This window comes from Solea senegalensis, unplaced genomic scaffold (assembly GCF_019176455.1).
Source record: "Solea senegalensis isolate Sse05_10M unplaced genomic scaffold, IFAPA_SoseM_1 scf7180000013756, whole genome shotgun sequence".
Lineage (NCBI taxonomy): Eukaryota > Metazoa > Chordata > Actinopteri > Pleuronectiformes > Soleidae > Solea > Solea senegalensis.
The window spans coordinates 50,340-68,628 of record NW_025320886.1 but is presented as its reverse complement, the minus strand read 5'-3'; the positions used below and the strand labels follow the sequence as shown (position 1 = coordinate 68,628).

At 39.6% G+C, this 18,289-nt stretch overlaps 1 protein-coding gene across 1 annotated transcript in view; it reads left to right on the top strand.

The window, feature by feature from the left end:
- The first annotated feature begins 35 nt into the window (after nucleotides 1–35).
- The window catches only part of lmbr1 (limb development membrane protein 1), a 33,478-nt gene continuing 15,224 nt past the window's right edge, over nucleotides 36–18,289 (top strand). Inside the window, exons 1-9 of the mRNA XM_044015672.1 lie at nucleotides 36–236; nucleotides 4,259–4,331; nucleotides 5,252–5,291; nucleotides 6,273–6,412; nucleotides 7,319–7,422; nucleotides 14,655–14,781; nucleotides 15,216–15,284; nucleotides 15,415–15,479; nucleotides 15,738–15,810. Of these exons, the coding sequence (XP_043871607.1) occupies nucleotides 174–236; nucleotides 4,259–4,331; nucleotides 5,252–5,291; nucleotides 6,273–6,412; nucleotides 7,319–7,422; nucleotides 14,655–14,781; nucleotides 15,216–15,284; nucleotides 15,415–15,479; nucleotides 15,738–15,810 (754 nt within the window). The 5' untranslated portion in view covers nucleotides 36–173. The remainder of the gene's footprint in view (nucleotides 237–4,258; nucleotides 4,332–5,251; nucleotides 5,292–6,272; nucleotides 6,413–7,318; nucleotides 7,423–14,654; nucleotides 14,782–15,215; nucleotides 15,285–15,414; nucleotides 15,480–15,737; nucleotides 15,811–18,289) is intronic.

The following is an 18,289-nucleotide window of genomic DNA, read 5'->3' as shown; positions in this document are numbered from 1 at the left end:
TTTTTTCTTTTTTTTATTTTACAGACCGTAGCGGGATTTCCTCCCATGCAAACTGCCTTTTAACCAGCCAGGGTTACTTTGCTGTGCAGAGAAGACTCCTCTTGACAGCGACTGTTTGTGTGAGCTAGCATGTAGCGAGTACTGTAGCTTTACTCGTATTTGCAATATGAAGAATGGAAGAAGACGATGTCACTATCAGAGAGCAGAATTTCCACAGCCAAGTTCGGGAGTACATTGTAAGTAGTGTGAATGCTCGTCGAGGGGCTAGCTGGCTAACGACGTCCTCCACTGACATGCACAGCAACGGTAGCTAACGTTAGCATCACTTGACATTTTTTGACTCGGCAGAAATCTACTAAGCTCGGCGCTTCTTTCTGAAGAGCGCATTCAATTGTGGTGTCACGGATGAGTCGCTTGCACAAATTTGAGGACAAAGGCTGAAGGTGCTAATTCAAATTAGCCTACGTTGCCATTATCTACCACTGGTTATTAAACTGGAGTTGTTCATCTTGTCAAACGACTCGTTTGATGTTACTTTTAACAAGAACCCTTGGGTTTACAAGGGTAATGTTTCAATTCCACATTAATACTGTGTTCCGAAACTAAATAACTTGTTTTATGTGCAAGGTCGTCAATGCATATGCTGCAATACATATATCCTGTTTCCAGACTATTGCTTTCAGTCTTGATGCAAACACCGTTAACATTCAAACTTGAAAAGAACATTCTCTGTTTGCTTTGGGAGTGTAATGCTTAATGTCTGGCCGTTGTGCTTATTAATGTTTTATGATCAGGCTTGGGTTAAGTCACACTGTTTTCATGTTAATATTTGACAAGTGGTTTGCCATTCATGTGCAGAAGGCAAACCATCATTAGATAAGTTGTATTAGCAGTGCTATAATGACCTCACAGTGTAATTGACTTTATTGGGACACATCCAGAAAATGTGGGTGGGTGGCTCAGTGGTTAAGACCAGCACCCTGTGTGCGAAAGACATCATGGTCGCAAGTTCGACTCCACCCCTGGCTGGTTGTACTCATACCCATTGTAAGTCACTTTGGATAAAAGTATCTGCTAAATGTAATGTAATATCAGTATGGGCAGATATTGGCTTAAACATGAAATCATATATCGGCAAATACACCAAGATCTGCCTGATATGACTAATGATTACAACATTACTTACAACATTTCTATACTGGTGCCCTCTACAACTATCATTATTTTTCAAGTTTATTTATTTTGCTCAATGAAGAAAATGTATATTTACATCTGCTGTGACATGAGTAGGAAAATATGTTAATTTCACTATGGAATAGACTAAATGACCTCTGCAGTTGGGTGCAGGGCAAACTGTATATATCAGTCCTGGATATAAGCAAAAGGTTCAATATCAAATGCCATTGATCACAGACTTTATCAGACAAACACAAGAAGGCTGCATAGACTCTTGCAAAGCTTTACTTTTAGTGTAATATTGATATAATATACACACATCACCCCTTTTCTTTAAAGGTGCAAACCCAGATTTTTGGTTTTAATCAGGAGCAAAGTGGCTCCTTTGGACAAAAGAAATTGACAGAGGACAATATTTTGATGTGGCTCTACCTCCTTTGTGCAAAAACAATATACAACATATATATATTTTTGGACAAAAGGGACAATATTTTGCTTTAAAATAATGCAAAACCATGACGAACCATGAGGAAGCAGCATAAATAACAAAAAATGAATGTTTGTACTTTGAAAGTTGCTCTTGATCTTCCATTGCCCCAAACCATGTTATTACTGTATAATTCTAGTCATGATTTCTTAATAAAAACTGGAAGGTTAAATTGGGGACACTTTGACTGAATTATGTCTTGCTGATTAAAACTGTAATGAAATATAGAAACTATCGAATGTCTCACAAGCAGACGAGCTCAACATCGTAGCTTGCACATCTTGTCCCAAGTGCCTGTCTTCACTTGACTCTCAGTGTCCCATATCAACATTCTTAAGCTGAGATCCATTTTCATGATGTTCTAATGTTGCTGTGTCATTTAAACTAGTGTTTATGGTGAGACAATTTATGCATATAATCAGTGGATGTTTATGTTAATTTAACTTGCTTATTTTGCAGATTAGAGTTAGGGTACTCTGGGTTAAGTCTAAAGTTAGTAACCATGACTTAGTGCTGAATGGTAAGCTTATATTGCATCTTTAGTGTGGGAAAGTATGTCTACCTCAGTGGGCCACACTGTAAAAGATTCAAGACTATCATGCCTGGGTTTACACAGAAAACAGAAAATCACGTTACTGTGAGTAATCGGGTTAAGGCAGTGCAAATGCATGTAGATTAATCTTTCCACCTCAAATGCCTCAAAGCCATAATCAGCCCTTTCCATGTTGTACTGAGCAAACTGGTGTTGATGTTGCAGCTAGAGCTTTGTCTTTTTCGTGCACATGCTTATATAAAATTATTCAGTGCTCACATTTATTGTTTACACGACCGATATTAAATTACTGCTGATAGTAGCCGATGAAATTACAGTGCACGATTTGCCCCGTACAGTCAGTGTATGTGTGAAGGAAAATTTGATTGACTAGACCTGACAAAAACCCTTTTCAAAAAGATGTAATTAACTGTCCTCACCACCAGCAAGATGTGAAATGCTGTTGCAAGTTTGTTGATACCTGCAAGCTGCCAATAAGAAGAACTTGGTATTGCCTGTTCCTTTTCCATTGTTTAGTGTATGATTCCTTTTTTTGAGGGAAAACAGACTAATACTATCTGTGGTGTCTGCTGGTATTCTGGAAGCTTACTCTTATCTCTCGTCAGACTGTTGTGTCTTTGTGTCAGTGCCAATTTATCAGTTCTGTGCACCTGTGGCTTATTTTGGATATGTCTCTGTAAGGAACCCTTACTCAATATTACCGCGCTTTATCGCTCCTTCATTTGGAATTATTTCCGACAGGTTTTTGTAACATTAGCGTCTGAAAAGCAGTCTGGTATAGGGCTTAGTCATTTTGTGATCCCCCTCAGCTATGATGAGTTTTGCAATGTTGACAGGGTGCAAAGTGCTGAAGTATAAGGTTCTAACATTAGTTACGTCCAAGTCACTGTCACAGTAGATGGAGAGAATGTGGAATGTGATCTTTCTGGAAGACCATCCGGCTTGTCTTGCACCCAGAGTTACCTAATAAATTCTTTGCATTAGTAATATCTGTGCTACTTTGCTTGTAATGTTGGCTTAATTAGTGTCACTGGATGTGTGGAAACAGTGATGCAATGCTATGTTTCCCTGGCTTTATACTCAGATTAATGGATAAATGGTAAATAGTACTGTACTGCTGCTGACTACATACTGTATGTATAGCTAGAGGAAAATATTTTTGTACATTATAACAAATCCATGTATTTTTAGTAAATTGCTGGATGATCTACTTTCCACTAGATCTGGGTGATAAATCTATTTTATGGATTCACATTTGTAGTTTAGGAGGATTTGTTTTTAATAAAAATCACTTTACTCTTTAACTTCAGCCGCCTATGCTCCCTACATGCTCACGTTGTTAAGATAAGATCCCTGGGTGTTTGAACATAGTTTGAAGCCATAAGGCAGCTTGCTGAAAAGTTCTATTTTTCTGTTGTTTACAACAGCAGGGCCTGCAATCTTGTTCATATGCTTGTTTTTAGGCTTGTATTTTGTTGCACTTTCATCCTATGGGGAATTTTTTTCAAATCTCACAAGGGAAAATAAAAACAAAAAAGCAACACTTGTTTTGAATGATTTCCTTGTAATCTCCTTGTTATTTGTTTTAGGAAGGAATTGAAATTCTCAAATTAGGTGTGAGAACATGTGAGAGTTTATTTTTAAACTGTATCGCCTTCTTTCCACAGTTGTAGTGTGTTGTAGAAAATGCATTATTGAAGCATTTTTCCCCTCTCCACTGATTATGAATTTACCTGCTTATTATGACCATTCCCACTGTTCATGTCACGGGAAAACATTGAAGCAACAATGTTGCGACTCAGAGGCAGGATTTTCATTCTCATCAGTATGTCTTTGTCAAACAGGATGTGAGCTTGATGATACTTTCCATAACAGCTTTCAGGCATAAACTCATGTCTGAAAACAGCTAGGTTGCTATGATTAAAAAGTTAAAAATTAATCTTAGTCTATGGTGTGAGACATACTGCTGATATCTGCTGGCTGACTCACCTTCAGTCAGTCATAATAAACTCCTCACTAACATTCCTATGTTGTCATTTCAGATTTGTTTCCTCCTGTTTGCAGTCCTCTACATTGTGTCCTACTGCATCATAACCAGATACAAGAGAAAAAGTGGTGAGTGTCCTTGTAGAATATTGTGTGACCTCTCTTATTCTGTGGGAACAGGAATCCACAAGAGACCGTCTTAAAGCATCACGTTTAATACTCTTAACGGCAGAATAGTGTGATAGAAGTATTTTTACAACATTGTGGATTTGTTATCTCTGTTTATCCTGTGTTGGTACACAGACAGAGCCCTTCATTGTGTTTACACTGAAAGGAAGCTAACGCCAAGAATGCCTTAGGTGCATGTATGAAATACCTCACTTCCAAGTAAGCTCTCTTTCAGTGTAAACAGTAACCGCCCAATATTGCTTTTAGGGCTGTGGCAGCATGAATACAATGTCTTACTTAATGACACTTGGACAAATACTGACATAACCTGTCCTCTGTAATGATAATCACAAATACAAGACTCAAGCGAGGTGAGAAAAGGATTTTGAACTAATTACAAGGGCGGAAACAAGAAGCACTGAACCAGCACCATGAACTCTATCCCAATTTCCTAGGACAAAGATAGTATGTCTAGGTCACCTGGGCTTCCCTTGTCTCATTTTGAAAGTAGTCCACTTACTTCGCATCACAAAGTCCTTCTGGAGTTTTGCACAATACAAATCGAGTTGTTTTCACACCCACTTTCTTAGTGATTATCACTTAATCTAACTGACATTTAGCATTGCATTGTTATCGAAACAATAACTGATGCACAAGGAAAAGATTTGCTTGAGATAAACATGTCAAACTTAACCCATGTTTCCCACCTTTAATTATCATTCCTACAAGAGTATCAGTCGATATGGGAGGAAAATTAAAGATATTTTCTACAGACACACAATAATAACTAATAAAACAATGATTTTTCAAATTTCTCTCTTAAGTTTGCCTTGTTTTGTCAGTTTCTCAGCACGACTAAAGTGGTTTGGTTTCCTTTACAGATGACCATGAGGATGAAGATGCTGTCGTCAACAGAATATCGTGAGTAAAACGTTTTTTTGTAGCTCTCTTTTTCATTGCATAATGTTATGTATATCGTTATGTAACTTTTTTGTTTGAGGTATAAAGAAAAGTAACCCAGGTTTGTTGTTACAGACTTTGAAGATCAAACAAATGTGATGAAATTCAAAAAATTTGAAAGCTGTAAAGAAAGAAAATAGATGCATAGCTGATGATGTAAAATATGCTCAGGTTCCAGTTTCCAGTTATTCCAGTTATCAATGTTTTTTGACATTAGATTATTGTGAAAGACCAGTTTTAAATACTTTGTAGATGAACCAATTAACCAAAGGTAATTACAGTAATTAGATTTATTGCTAACCAATATAATTATTAATTACCTATTACTAAAATTTAATGAATTTGAAAAGTGTTAACTAACTAACTAACTCACTGATTACCACTAAAGGTGTTACTTAAGCCAGACGAGTGGTGGCAAATATTGTATTTCTCCAAATTTAGAATTACAAATCACACTTGAGAACGCTTTGTGTAGCCACATGCGTCCTGCCTTTTCCAAGCCCAGCAAAATAATCGAAAGCATTTCAGGGTAATGAGACCCTTCAGTGATATGGTGTTGTGGTGACTTTGTGCCATCCCACTTAGGACCACTCAGCAGATGGTCACTCCCCTGGGTCCAATCTGGAAACCCACTGCCCGGGACTCTTGACAAATGACCTGGTGCAGAAATACAGCCAGTCCACACCTTTTGTTCCTTGGCTGGAGCAGAGGTCGATAAAGTGAGGAGTAGGAGGATGATTAAAATAATAGATTGACAGTGAGAATGCTGGCAGTTCAATGCAGGGCTATTTAAGTAGTCACTAACTTTTAATTTTAATTCCCCATCATAACCAACTGACTTCTACAAGATATTGGACATTACTTTGTTGTGATTCTGCATGCATAAGATCTACTACTAAAACTTTGTGTGTGTTTATTTTGTGTGTTTGATTCTACATGCAGATTGTACTTGTGCACCTTCACCCTGGCAGTGTCGGGTGGCGCTGTCTTTCTACTGCCCTTCTCAATCATCAGTAACGAGATCCTCCTCTCCTTTCCCAAAAACTATTACATTCAGTGGCTCAATGGTTCCCTCATACATGGTCAGTAGATCTCACAGTTCACGTGCCTTCTTCATTGAATGAACTCATTTTCTTTGACTTGTTCTTTATAATACTTTTTGCTGTTTAGACAAATAACCTCAAACATATGTAGATTCACATTCAATAGAATTAATTGTTTTAACACTTTGTTTTTTTTTTACTTATTTCCACCTCTGTGCTATTGATTAAAATGGTGAACAAAGGTGTGACTAGTGCTCACTCATTTCATGTTTTAAATAACATTTGGAAAGCCATCACTGACCCCTCATACGTGTATTTATGTTTTTTGTTTTTTTATTGTTGATATAATAATTCTGTTAAGGAGTGATACACTATCACATTATCACACTTTTGGTTTCTTAATTTAATCTACAGAAACTGCATTAAAAGAGTAGATGAGGTGTGTAAACTTGTTGAACCTGCTTGACTTTAATGTTGGTTAATACATTTTTTGTCTCTTAGTTTTACAAACAGACGCCCAATAAACGTTTCAATAGACCCCATGTGTTATTGTCACTGTTGTTAGTAATCAGGATTGAAAAAGACAATTTATATTTAAGCATTTTGTAAATACACAGAAAATTGAACAGAAAAAAATAACCAGATGGAAAAGTCTGTGTATGTCTAATCCAGTAACAAAGGATGTTGTGTGTTGTATCGTCCACTAGGGGGCATCAGAGACTTAGACATTTTCAGAGAGGCACTTGGCAGATAGAACCTGTGTGTAAAACCCTATGTTAACGCCTCACTTACAACTATTGTACGATAGTAATGAAGGGAAAAATCTGGGAAAATGTTTTTGTGGCCCCTGAATCTAAAAAAAGTCACATTGTGATATCAAAGATGTAATTATTGATTTATAATATTGTATGTAATGAGCACATACTCATGGTTGTTTTTATGCAGGTCTGTGGAACCTGGTGTCACTGTTCTCCAACCTTTGCCTCTTCATCCTGATGCCATTTGCATATTTCTTCTTGGAGTCTGAGGGATTTGCAGGATCAAAAAAGGTACATTATTAGTGAAAATATTTTTAATTAAAAATATTTTTAATTTAATTAGCTCATTTTCTTGTGCGTTTAGTGCAGTTACCAATTATCATTGCTTGAAAATTAAAAAAACTAAAACCAAAAGAGTTTCGGTTCACCTTTAAGGGAAAAATTGTGGAACCCTGTTTGTTTTCTGCCTATGCCCCTGTTGACATATTTGTATTTGTTGCTAATAATGCATGCGGCTCCCTGTCAGCAGCAGCAGGTGCCTACTCCATGCCCTCTCCCTGACTCACGCCACTGACCGTAAATGCCACCGCAGAAAGCTCATTAACCATGAAAGTCTGAATCTGGTCTTCGCCCAGCGCCACATCCTAACAAACCCTTCCAATAAGGCCATAGGCTGCAAACGCTTCAACACTGCTGCATCGACCCCACTGATTTAAAGCCTGATTCCTTGTCACCCCCTCCCCAGCCCCCTAAAATAAAACTTCAAAAGGACAGGCTAATAATCGAGTTGTAAGGCTCAGCAAACTTCCTCGTTTAATTGATTACTCCCCAAAAAAAGAGGCTAGGAGCTCGTGTTCCAAAAGTCCATAAAGTTGCAGCAACATGACAGCACAATAGAGCCTCGCAAAATGGAGGAGGAAAGATTTACTTTTAATACACCTCTATCCTGTGTCACAGTTTGAAACCTCTCTGGTTTATGTCCCTCCTGGCAAAAGCACATAAAAATTAGTCTGTACTGTAGTGTATAGCAGGTTCTTTTCTTCTTCAGCGCCACTAATTTGTTTCGGTTGGATTTCTTTAACAGAGGGCAGGTCCTGATGTGTAAGCGGCAGGACGAGGGCCTCTTTCACATTTCTCGTTTTTGTTCTTTTTTTATTTTACTGGGACTGTTTCTTGCTACTGATCTTCCATAAATTTGCTTAGAGGAAGCACTGTTCAATGTTGAGCTGCACGTCCACATATGTATTGTGTGTGTGTGTGTGTGTGCTCGGGAAGGGGTGGAGGCGACACTCCTGCTGTATCTGAAAAACGTAGCTGCCTGGAGAGTAAATCATGCAGCCAACAGCTTGGGAATTGTTAAACTTGTATCTCAGTTTTTATAATGTGATATTATTCCTTTCCCCAATAACAGCATTAGACCACAATGTCATAAGTTTTAATGCAGTATTTTAACCTCCTGGGCTAATGTTATGGCAGCGCGAGCTCCTTTTGACTGCGGAAATGAAGTGAATGATGAATTTCACTGCTAACGCTGTAAGTCAGGCTTTTCATGTGGCTGTGTTTACTTTTGACGATGTACTAAAAGACGCCACCAGAATAAAGATGGAAATGTGGATTTTTTTTTTGAAAGCTCTTCAGAGGCTCTGTCACCTGAATGATTAATAGTTTACCAAATTGTCCAAATGGTGGATGAATCGGAGTAACTTAGGGCTTTGATGTCAGATGTCATGATTTAGCTTTACTTGTTGCTGTAAAATGTCTCCAACTTTACTACAGAGTTCTGAAATCTTTGCAGAAGAGCCGAGTCTCCAAAGCCTCAAAAGGTCCTAAAGGTGTAGTTCCGGCTTTAGGCCATGATCATGATGTTGTATTTGTGCTTTTCCATCTTGCATAAAAGGCAGTACACACAATGATGTACATTTGTTGTTTTGGTGTATTTTGAGTGCATCGTTACTGAAAATAATGTGTCTAGGTTTGAGGCCTTATCGTATTCCTGTCACTTATGTCATGTTGTCTCTGCACCACCAGTAGATGGCATTACACTGATGAGAGCCATCTGTTATTGACATCAGCATGCTCAAAGAAGTACAAGGCTTTTTTTCATCATTAATCCAAGTAAATGATCTTATCAGTCATACATGATAACAGTATCTCAGGCAATTTTTAATCTGAATCAATTTTATCAAGATAAAAAAAAAAAAGTACTTCCTGGTCTATTCAATAATGTTGTCTTAATTTAGCTCTAATCCTCAGATGTTTATCGGGAATTGTTTCAACATTAAAATCTTTTCCTTAGATGTAGATTTTTGGGTGACGAAACCACATAAATTGCGATTTGCAGTGAATAAACCTTAAGTCTTACCCACAGTATTGAAATGTGTTTGATCCTGAAACGAGTTGGAACGAGTCTGACCCCCTGAGTGACCCAGCGAAGGGCCAACAGGTTTCATCTGGTAGTTAAAGAAACTCCTCATCAATCTCATCCTAAGCCCTAACCCGCCGATGATGAGAAGTGTGTTTATTGTGGAGGGAGAGGAGGGGAGAGTGGGGGAGAGAGAAAACGTCTCGCCAAGCAAACCCGCGTGGTGTTACTAAGATACTCGTCTTTGTTGGAGCTCCACAATGGGGGCCTGGATATTTATTTCAAATCTCCTGCACATGCAGACATTTTTCCCAGGCCTTCTTTCGGGCAGGGCCAGCCGGAGAATATAAAGTGGTGTTTACATACCTTCCTTTAAGGTCACAATGTCTCCCTAAAGCTGCCTGTTACAATGTTCAATACCATGGCAACATATTAGTTTGAGCTGGGAATTTTAAAAAGAACAAGCGAGTTGCTCAGGATTTTTTTTCCCCTTCCTCTCATGACTCAGTTTTTTGAAAAGTGAGCAACAACTTCTAAAACTGAACTGATGCTGCACTGGGATTTTAGACGTTTTAACTGATTTTTAAGAGCAACTAGCGCTCCGTGCTGTTCTTCCATCATATGTGTGTAATTACTTAAAGGTACAGTTTGTAAGAATTAGTGAAATGGTGAGACTACAGATGGTGCCCCTCCCTTTTCCACGCGTTACTGAACTATGGTCGCCTTCGCATACCGGGAAGGATGTCATTCTACTTTGTTTGCTTAGTAAACTTTTTGGGCTGCTGTAGAAACATGGCAATTAAAAATGGCAGCCTCTATAAAGCAAAGACCTTGCCTGTACTTTGCATAAAAGGCTTATTCTCAGGCTCCGAAAATTAAGGAAACGAAAAAAGCGATTTTCTGCCAGTAAACCTCCTCAAATGTTACACACTGGATCTTTTAAAGAAGAGCAGAGCCTTTTGTAACTCAGCTACCAGGTGCTAACTTCTTTAATCAGAGCGTGCCGTCACTGTAAGGTGATGTTTGGAACGTAAATGGCACAGAATGACCGTTTCAAAGAGTTTCACGACAACAAAAGTTACCTCCCACCCACACCCACTGCAGTTTGAACAATACGATGTGATGCCGATCATTTTCCATGCTCTCGTGTCATTGGGGCTGATTAAGTCTGATTAAGAGTCTTTAGAAGTTCATTCTGCAGCTTTACAGGGGAGTGTCCCTCTCCTCTGCTTTCTGTCTTCAACACGGTCACTGTGCTGCAGCCGACTGGTTGAAGGATACACTAATAAGGTCCTGGGCATCTGGCATGTCTTTAGCAAAGAGGGCAGTCCCTGTTTGCTGGGGAGCTGAAAAGTACCCTGCCCCCTCCCTCCCTTATTACACTGTGGTCCTTGCTCCACACGTCCATGACAGTGAGCAGAAGGATGGGCCGTGGGATGATCTCTGTCACTGCCCGCTGACCTGCTAAGGATTGATGGTGGCATCTAGGAAGCTCCTGCACCACCTACCTCTTCCTTTGTCTGATTGTTTTTTTTTTTTCTCTCAACCCTTTACCCTGCAAAGCTTCCTATTGCCATGCACCTACCCAATTATCATCTCTCACTCTCTTTTGCACTTCACTATTGCTTCCGGACGTGACCTAAAGTGGAGCAATAATAATGCTCTTGAGATTCAACATACACACAAAAATGGAAGTTTTTGGGTCACCACCAGATACTCCAACATCCCCAGTACTGTTCATAATGAATAATCAAGCAGGTATCATCTTAGAAATAATTGGGAGTGATGGGTTGATCACCTGCTGTCTTATAAAAAGGATGACACAGATAATCAATTTCATCTGGGATCATTTGGGGCAAGCACACAAATCCACCCCCGGCTTTTTAAGTTATGATAATTCTCCAGTGTTGTAATATCAGGTCTATGTCTAGTATTGTGTGATTAATTGTATTTAAGTCTTGTCACATTGCAAATGGTGGTGCTGTGGCAAAAAGATTGAAGACAATTTTTTAGAAATGTGTCAAAGTTTTCCTGCAGCACAGTCGAGGGGGAAAGCTTATGAACTGTTTCCAGGGCCTCTGTGGCTTTGTGTAATTGGGTGGATTTGTAGGTTGTTTTACTTGGCCTTTTATCTGTCTCTGTGTGTGTGTCTCTGGGAATTCTTGCATGCATGTTTGTTTGTTTGGCTGTGCATATGAAGCGGTTAGTCTTCCTCTCTGGCCACTGGATGCATTTCTTGGAAGTCTCTGCACTCTTGTACTACATAGCTGCAGTTAACCAGCCCCTCACTCGATGTCAGTGTGAGGATCAGGGGATGCTGAATATTTCAGAGCTGCTATATTTAGAAGTAGTTACACATTTAGAATCGCAAGAATAGAAAGTTTCAGCAGGCGCTCTCTCTATGCCAAGGCACATGTCTTTTTTTTTGACACTTTTATCTTTGATCAGTGATGATGGCTTAGTTTGATTTTCTATCTTTCTACCACTTTTTTTTAAAGCTTTGTGAGGAAGAACAAATGGCTTGCAAGAATAGATCAGGATAGATATAAATTGCATTGTGCAGTGTCATACATTTGTGGCTGGAAGAGTGAAAGCAGTGGGGCCTCTCAGTTCAGTGTCCTCTCCCCCTCGCATAGTCAAATCATGTCTGACACTGTGGATCGTTCCTTCAGTGAGGCAGAAACTATAGGGATGATAGTAAGGGAGGTGACAATCATTGCCTTTGCCCTAAATGATCTGAATGGGTAATGATTTGAGTCCTATAAATGATTGAGAGACCTATCTAAAGGGAATACACCTTCAGCATGGCATGGGCAGCTTTGTTAAGGTGGACTGGAGCACATGAGCAGAGGTGGGTCCTGCCTGTGACTTCCGCCTGTCCTGATGCATCCTTAAGAGAGTGCGTGTGGGACGTGGCTGAAGTCCCTGAAAGCATTCCTCTCTCACCTCTCTTACCTCTAGGGAATGAAATGTGCTCAGACCCTGACTCCTCTCCTACACCAGTCTCTCTCTTCTGCTCTCTTAGTTGCACTCCATCCCTCTTTTTTTTTTTAATAAATATGGTGTTGTTGTTTTCCCCACTGCCCATTTGAGTTGGGAGGTGGGACAGTTGATAGCTGCATCCATCTGGAGCATGGAAGTGTATGCTGGTTGGTAACAAAATTCTTTGTTGAGGAGTCACTGTGATGTATTAAAGATTGCTGTATCTTTTCTAATATATTGCATATTTTAGGTTTATTTTGAGTTGTTGAATGATTCCATTGGACTTGTTTACCCCCACTCTTACATCACCTGTCCAGTGACTGCAGTGTCCACACTGGCCACACTGGGGCACTCCAGACCCTGCCCACTCTCCTCTCTGTTGTGCTAGAAAATTCTCCAGTCACTCATAGAAGCTTTTCCAGCATGTCACCATGAGAAGTGGCAAGAGAGATGTAATGCGCATACTGTAATAAGTGATTGCTGATAGTGTAATGATGCTGCAAGGGATTTTCAACCTCTGAAAATGAATTGACTGATGTGAAATCCATATAGCAATATGCAAAGTATAGTCTAAATGGGAGGAGATGCTTGTAATTGTGATTTTACATTAATAACATTGACCCAAAGTGTAATGGAAACATGTTGGGGCAGGTAAAAAACTGACTCTGCTTTTAGTGTCAGCTGATATTTACCTTGTTTATGTGATGTTTTCTGATCTAGGCTATATATAAAGGAAACAGTTTTCTTTGGATAAATAAATAGATAAATACAAATGAAGTAATTTCTTTGTGAAGGTAGTAATTAAGTTCAATTTCATAAATTTGAAAGATTGAAGTTGTACTTAAAGATCGTGTAACAGTGTCAAACCAGTGTCAAGCTTTTGAGTCACAAAAGATACAAAAACAAATCAGTTACATTTCTGTATCACCTCAGAATTTCTGAATAATCGCATTAAATATCCAGAATTAACCAATTTCCATATCTCTAATTCATAACGAATAGTTTGGCATATATTTTTTCTTTGGCAGGGCATTAAATTTGATTTATGCTGCTTAATAGCTGCTTTAAACTTGAGCCACAACTTGGCTAGCTTAGCTTAACATAAAGACTGGAATCAGCAACAAAGCTAGCATGGCTTACCTCACAAAACATACTAATGATCACCTCAAAGCAGGGCTGAGCAAAAATAAAACAAACAAGAACCAAGAATAAAAATGGCAATAAGACAAGAAAACCACTCCGCATTCGCACTAACGAAACAAAATATTGATTTCCACCAAGTTTTAAACCTCAGTATCGGCTCAAAATGTGGCATAATTTCTGTGCATTAAAAATGTGGAGTTAAACCCATTTCCACTCTGTCAAGTGCTTAATGATTAGTGGGGAGTTGGGGACTTAAAACAGAGACCACCTTAATGTACCTGTTGGCAAATACTGAACAGCAACCGCACAGACATTATGTTAGCTGGAAACAAATTGCTCATCTGTACCCAATTTAAGCTCCAAAGGCAGAGGGCCCTTGTTATCCCATGGCTGGCTGCCTACCTGACATGTGTATGAGAACACCTATCTCTCTTACTCGGCTCTCCAGCAGGGCGGGAAATGGAAACTGTGTGAACAGGTAGAGGAGGACTTTATTAACCACTCAGCAGTTTGTGACCCGGAAAACCCAAATTACCCCAAAACCCTCTTGTCTGCCCAGCTTGGGACATGGCCATGGAGCTCTTAATCAGCTCCAGATGGGAGGCCTGCTCTTGATCGCAGACAGTAGCTGACCCAGCCAGGCTTCATGCTCCTTACAGAACCCACACACCCCCACCTTTTTCAAATATCACCCCTGCCACCACCAGCCCTGTTAGACTCAATTTATAGACCTCAATATGTGTGCGTAATAGAGCTGTTTCACAGAGAAATCTAAGGGAGCATTTGTGTCACATTTGTGTGCTGTGAATGGAAATGATGCTGTTCAGTATGAGTGAGGCAGGATGGATTGAGGTGAGAGATGTCTAATAAAATTAATGTTGTTTGGTGTTGAAAAAATTGGGCATCCGACCATATAAAACCAACTTCCAGCTCACTGCAATGAACATCAGTTTGAGTAATGAGTTTTTTGAAGAAACTGTGTGCATGTCTATTGTAATACTGTGATATTTTTTCCTTTTTTTTTTTTTATTACTAGGGCATTAAGGCACGTATTCTGGAGACATTTGTGATGCTCTTCCTGCTGGCCTTGCTCATCCTGGGCATTGTGTGGGTGGCATCGGCACTCATTGACAATGATGCAGCCAGTATGGAGTCACTCTATGGTATGGTCTTACAAGGCTCACAGTCATTTCTGCCTGAATATCTCTTTGTTGTAATTTTACTTATGTATAGTTTGATATTCCTTTTCCTTTGGCAGAATATTAGATTTGTACCACTCTAATATCTGCATTAAACTTGAGTAGCAACATGATTCGTTTAGCTCAGTTTAGTATAAAGACTGGAATCAGAGTATGTGGCTTACATGCCCACGAGCGCCTCAAAGTAGAACAATTAAGCGTTTTCCAATCGACATCGCAATGTGAAACAATGCAATTATAATATGCATAAATATGTGCTCTAAAACATTATTATCCTCAAGTTTTCTTCCTTGCATTAGTGTATAGTAGTTAACACTTTGATAGTGTTTCATGTGACATTGCTCCATCTTCTCTAAATCTGCATGTTTGAATAATGTAATACCTTTTTTCCCCCCTAGATCTTTGGGAATTCTACCTTCCATACCTATACTCCTGTATATCACTGATGGGAGGACTGCTTTTACTAAGTAAGCCATTTACCACCTACTGACACAAACACAATGTCATACTTGGTCTGTACAAATACTACAATTTAGTTCACTTTATTGTAAAAAATAAACACATATGTTCACCACTGTGTTTGTTCCTCTTTTACAGTGTGCACCCCTGTGGGGTTGTCCAGGATGTTCTCTATCATGGGACAGCTACTGGTCAAGCCAACAGTAAGAAAATAGTTGAAAACATTTTTTTTTTAGATATGCAAAGTCATTTTGTTGAATAGTTTTTAGAGGTTCTCTTTGAAAGACTAGTTGAACCTGAACAGTTCAGCACCCACTTTGCTCCTGGCGGTCATTTACTCTTGCGACAGAGGACTACAAATACATCACCAACTCATCCTCCCGTCTGCCATCTCTCCAGTTCCACTTTGGGCCTAATTATAACCCATTTCACCTCTTCCTCCTCTGCTCCCTCCCCTTCAGATCCTGGAGGACCTGGATGAGCAGATTTACTGCATCCATTTGCAGGAGGAAGCCCTTCAGAGAAGATTAAACGGTATGTCTAAGGGAGATGTGTTGGCACATTATAGGGGAGGGAAGGGGAGAGGGAGCAGACTGTCCAATTGGGTGTGATGGAACATGCCACACTGGAATCAATTAGCATTGGAAATTCACGCACACACACTTTTTACGATCATAACTTTCTGCTTAACGGTAAAGCAGCCTCTACGGCAAAGACCATATTTTATGTTTAAGAAGTTTTTAAAGGATCACTTGAAGACACTAGCCTGCCACTCTCACTGGAGGTGAAATGATTGCCTCATTTAAAGTCAGCCTGGATAATGGGAAAAGAAATATTGTACAAGAGGTTTTTGCTTGGATGTGGGGATACTAAAGAGCAGCAAATTCTTTTCCTGAAAAGAAACCAGTCTTTTCGCTTTTTTTCCTAGACTTGGGACAAAAGGGACTGTTTAAAGAATTTCAAAAAAGTACAAGTGGTAGTGATGTTATTTTTTAGCCTGCATTTCCTTTTCACATACACGCCTCTGCTTTCCCAAATTCCTTGTTTGACATTGAATAATCTGAAAAGCAGGAAGTATTTAGGCCACGTTCCAAAACTTACTTTAATATTAACTCAAGCACGCAACCAAGTGTACAGATGCAAGTAAATGAAGAGGATGGGTGTCCTTTCAAACCAGGGAGGTAAGGGAGATTGCTCCTTGATAACGTTTGTTTTCGAACGCTACGCCGGCCACGTCTATAGACTGCCACCTAAGCGTATGGTTCCTTAAGGCTCGTTCCACATTGCAATGCTTTGAACTAAATGATAGAATAATTGTAATCTGTTCCTTATCATGCCCGAGACTGTTTGATCTTTACAAGTCACTGTGGGGCAAAAAAAAAAAAAGGAGGAAAACAGTGGTCAACATCTCCATGTGTGCACTGAGGACAGACCTGCAATTCATTTTTGCCTATAAAAAGGGTGGGAATTAAAGGCAAAGTAGGATGTCGACATGAGTGTTTATATGCACTCACTGTATCCACATGCACACACTCAGCGTCCATGCTCACACATAGGTGAAACTGAAGGCTAGAGTGGCGTTCCTTTGATCTGCTGAGAACGCGGACTAGGAGGCAGTTCAGGAACAGTTCACAGGACATACTCCAGAGGTGAGCAATGCTGTCTCCTTGCTTCAGCTGAGTTCCCTCTGCATCAAGCTCCATGGACACATTATCCCCTTACCCCAGTTTGTGTTTGCAGATGTGGATGATTGAGCCACATCAGTTCATGCATCTATGTTTATTTACACGTCTTCGCTCTTTGCTGTACTCGCTTTACATGCAGTCGTAATGACATGCAATAAATCTCGCAGATCAGAAGGTTGTGGCGTAAATTGGCTAGACTGGACATGTGTGTCTCTTTTCTTTGTCAAGGGCATGACGAAGCTAATTTGAGTCATGGCTCCTCAGACTTTTACAGAAGCTGCCCAATTTCCAAAAACATTTTTCCACATTCTGTGATGACAATTACATAACTAACCATTTTTATGTCACAACGCTCATGTGAAAACTGGCTATGTCAAGCAATACTATCAGACCTGACCGAGGGTGCATTTGTGTGTATAAAGGGGCAGGGGAAACTTTTCTTTGTGTTTTCTGTCATACTCCAACCCATCTGGCTTTATTAGTGCAATTTTGCTGTTGAATAAAACAAATCACTTCCTGTGTGAAGTGTGGTAATGTTAGCGTACGACAGGAGATCAATGCTATACTGAGGAAAACAGTCACGTGGAACTGAATGTAACAGATAATTGATTATATTTAAAGACTACTAAATAAGATGTAAACAACAAACAGACTGAGAGGGAAAGATTATGCTTCAATAACAAAATACCAGGTTCTGTTCAGGTGTATTTTGTTATGGCCTCATTGTTGCTCACAGTCTCGACTCGAAACTTCAAAAAGCTTAATAGCAAGCAAGGCCTTCTGTAAAGATGGTTCCAGGAGCATGATATTCCCATTCAAGCATCTTTGAGATGAATATCCCGATTGCTCAGACTGTGTTACATAAATCACTTAAGCTAATAACCCAATGTCTGTAAATGTAAGGCATGTATGATTTCAACAGGTAATTTGTCTGTGAATGTGATCTGAAAGTCCAGTCTCATAACTTGAGTCTACAACTATAATGCAGCACAGGCAGCGTGGTGCAAACGTCCACACTGCCCTTTCCAGACCTGGATCTGCTGATATCAGAGCAACAGAGCGTCTGTCCAGATGCTCTGCGGCACAATGACCTTGCCAGTGCCTCTGTTGTCTCAGCATGGTGTTTAGCATATTTTGTAGATGACGTAATTGTTCGGCTGTGGTGAAGGTTGGAGAGGATATGTTGAATTACTCTGGGCCTTCCTGGCTGCCAGAAGCCTCACTCAGCATCTCTGCCTTGCTGTAATTCAGTCTTTTACTTGATGCTGCCAGCAGAAGGATATATTTAACTTCAGTTTGGAATGATGTCATTGAAGATACTGCAGATG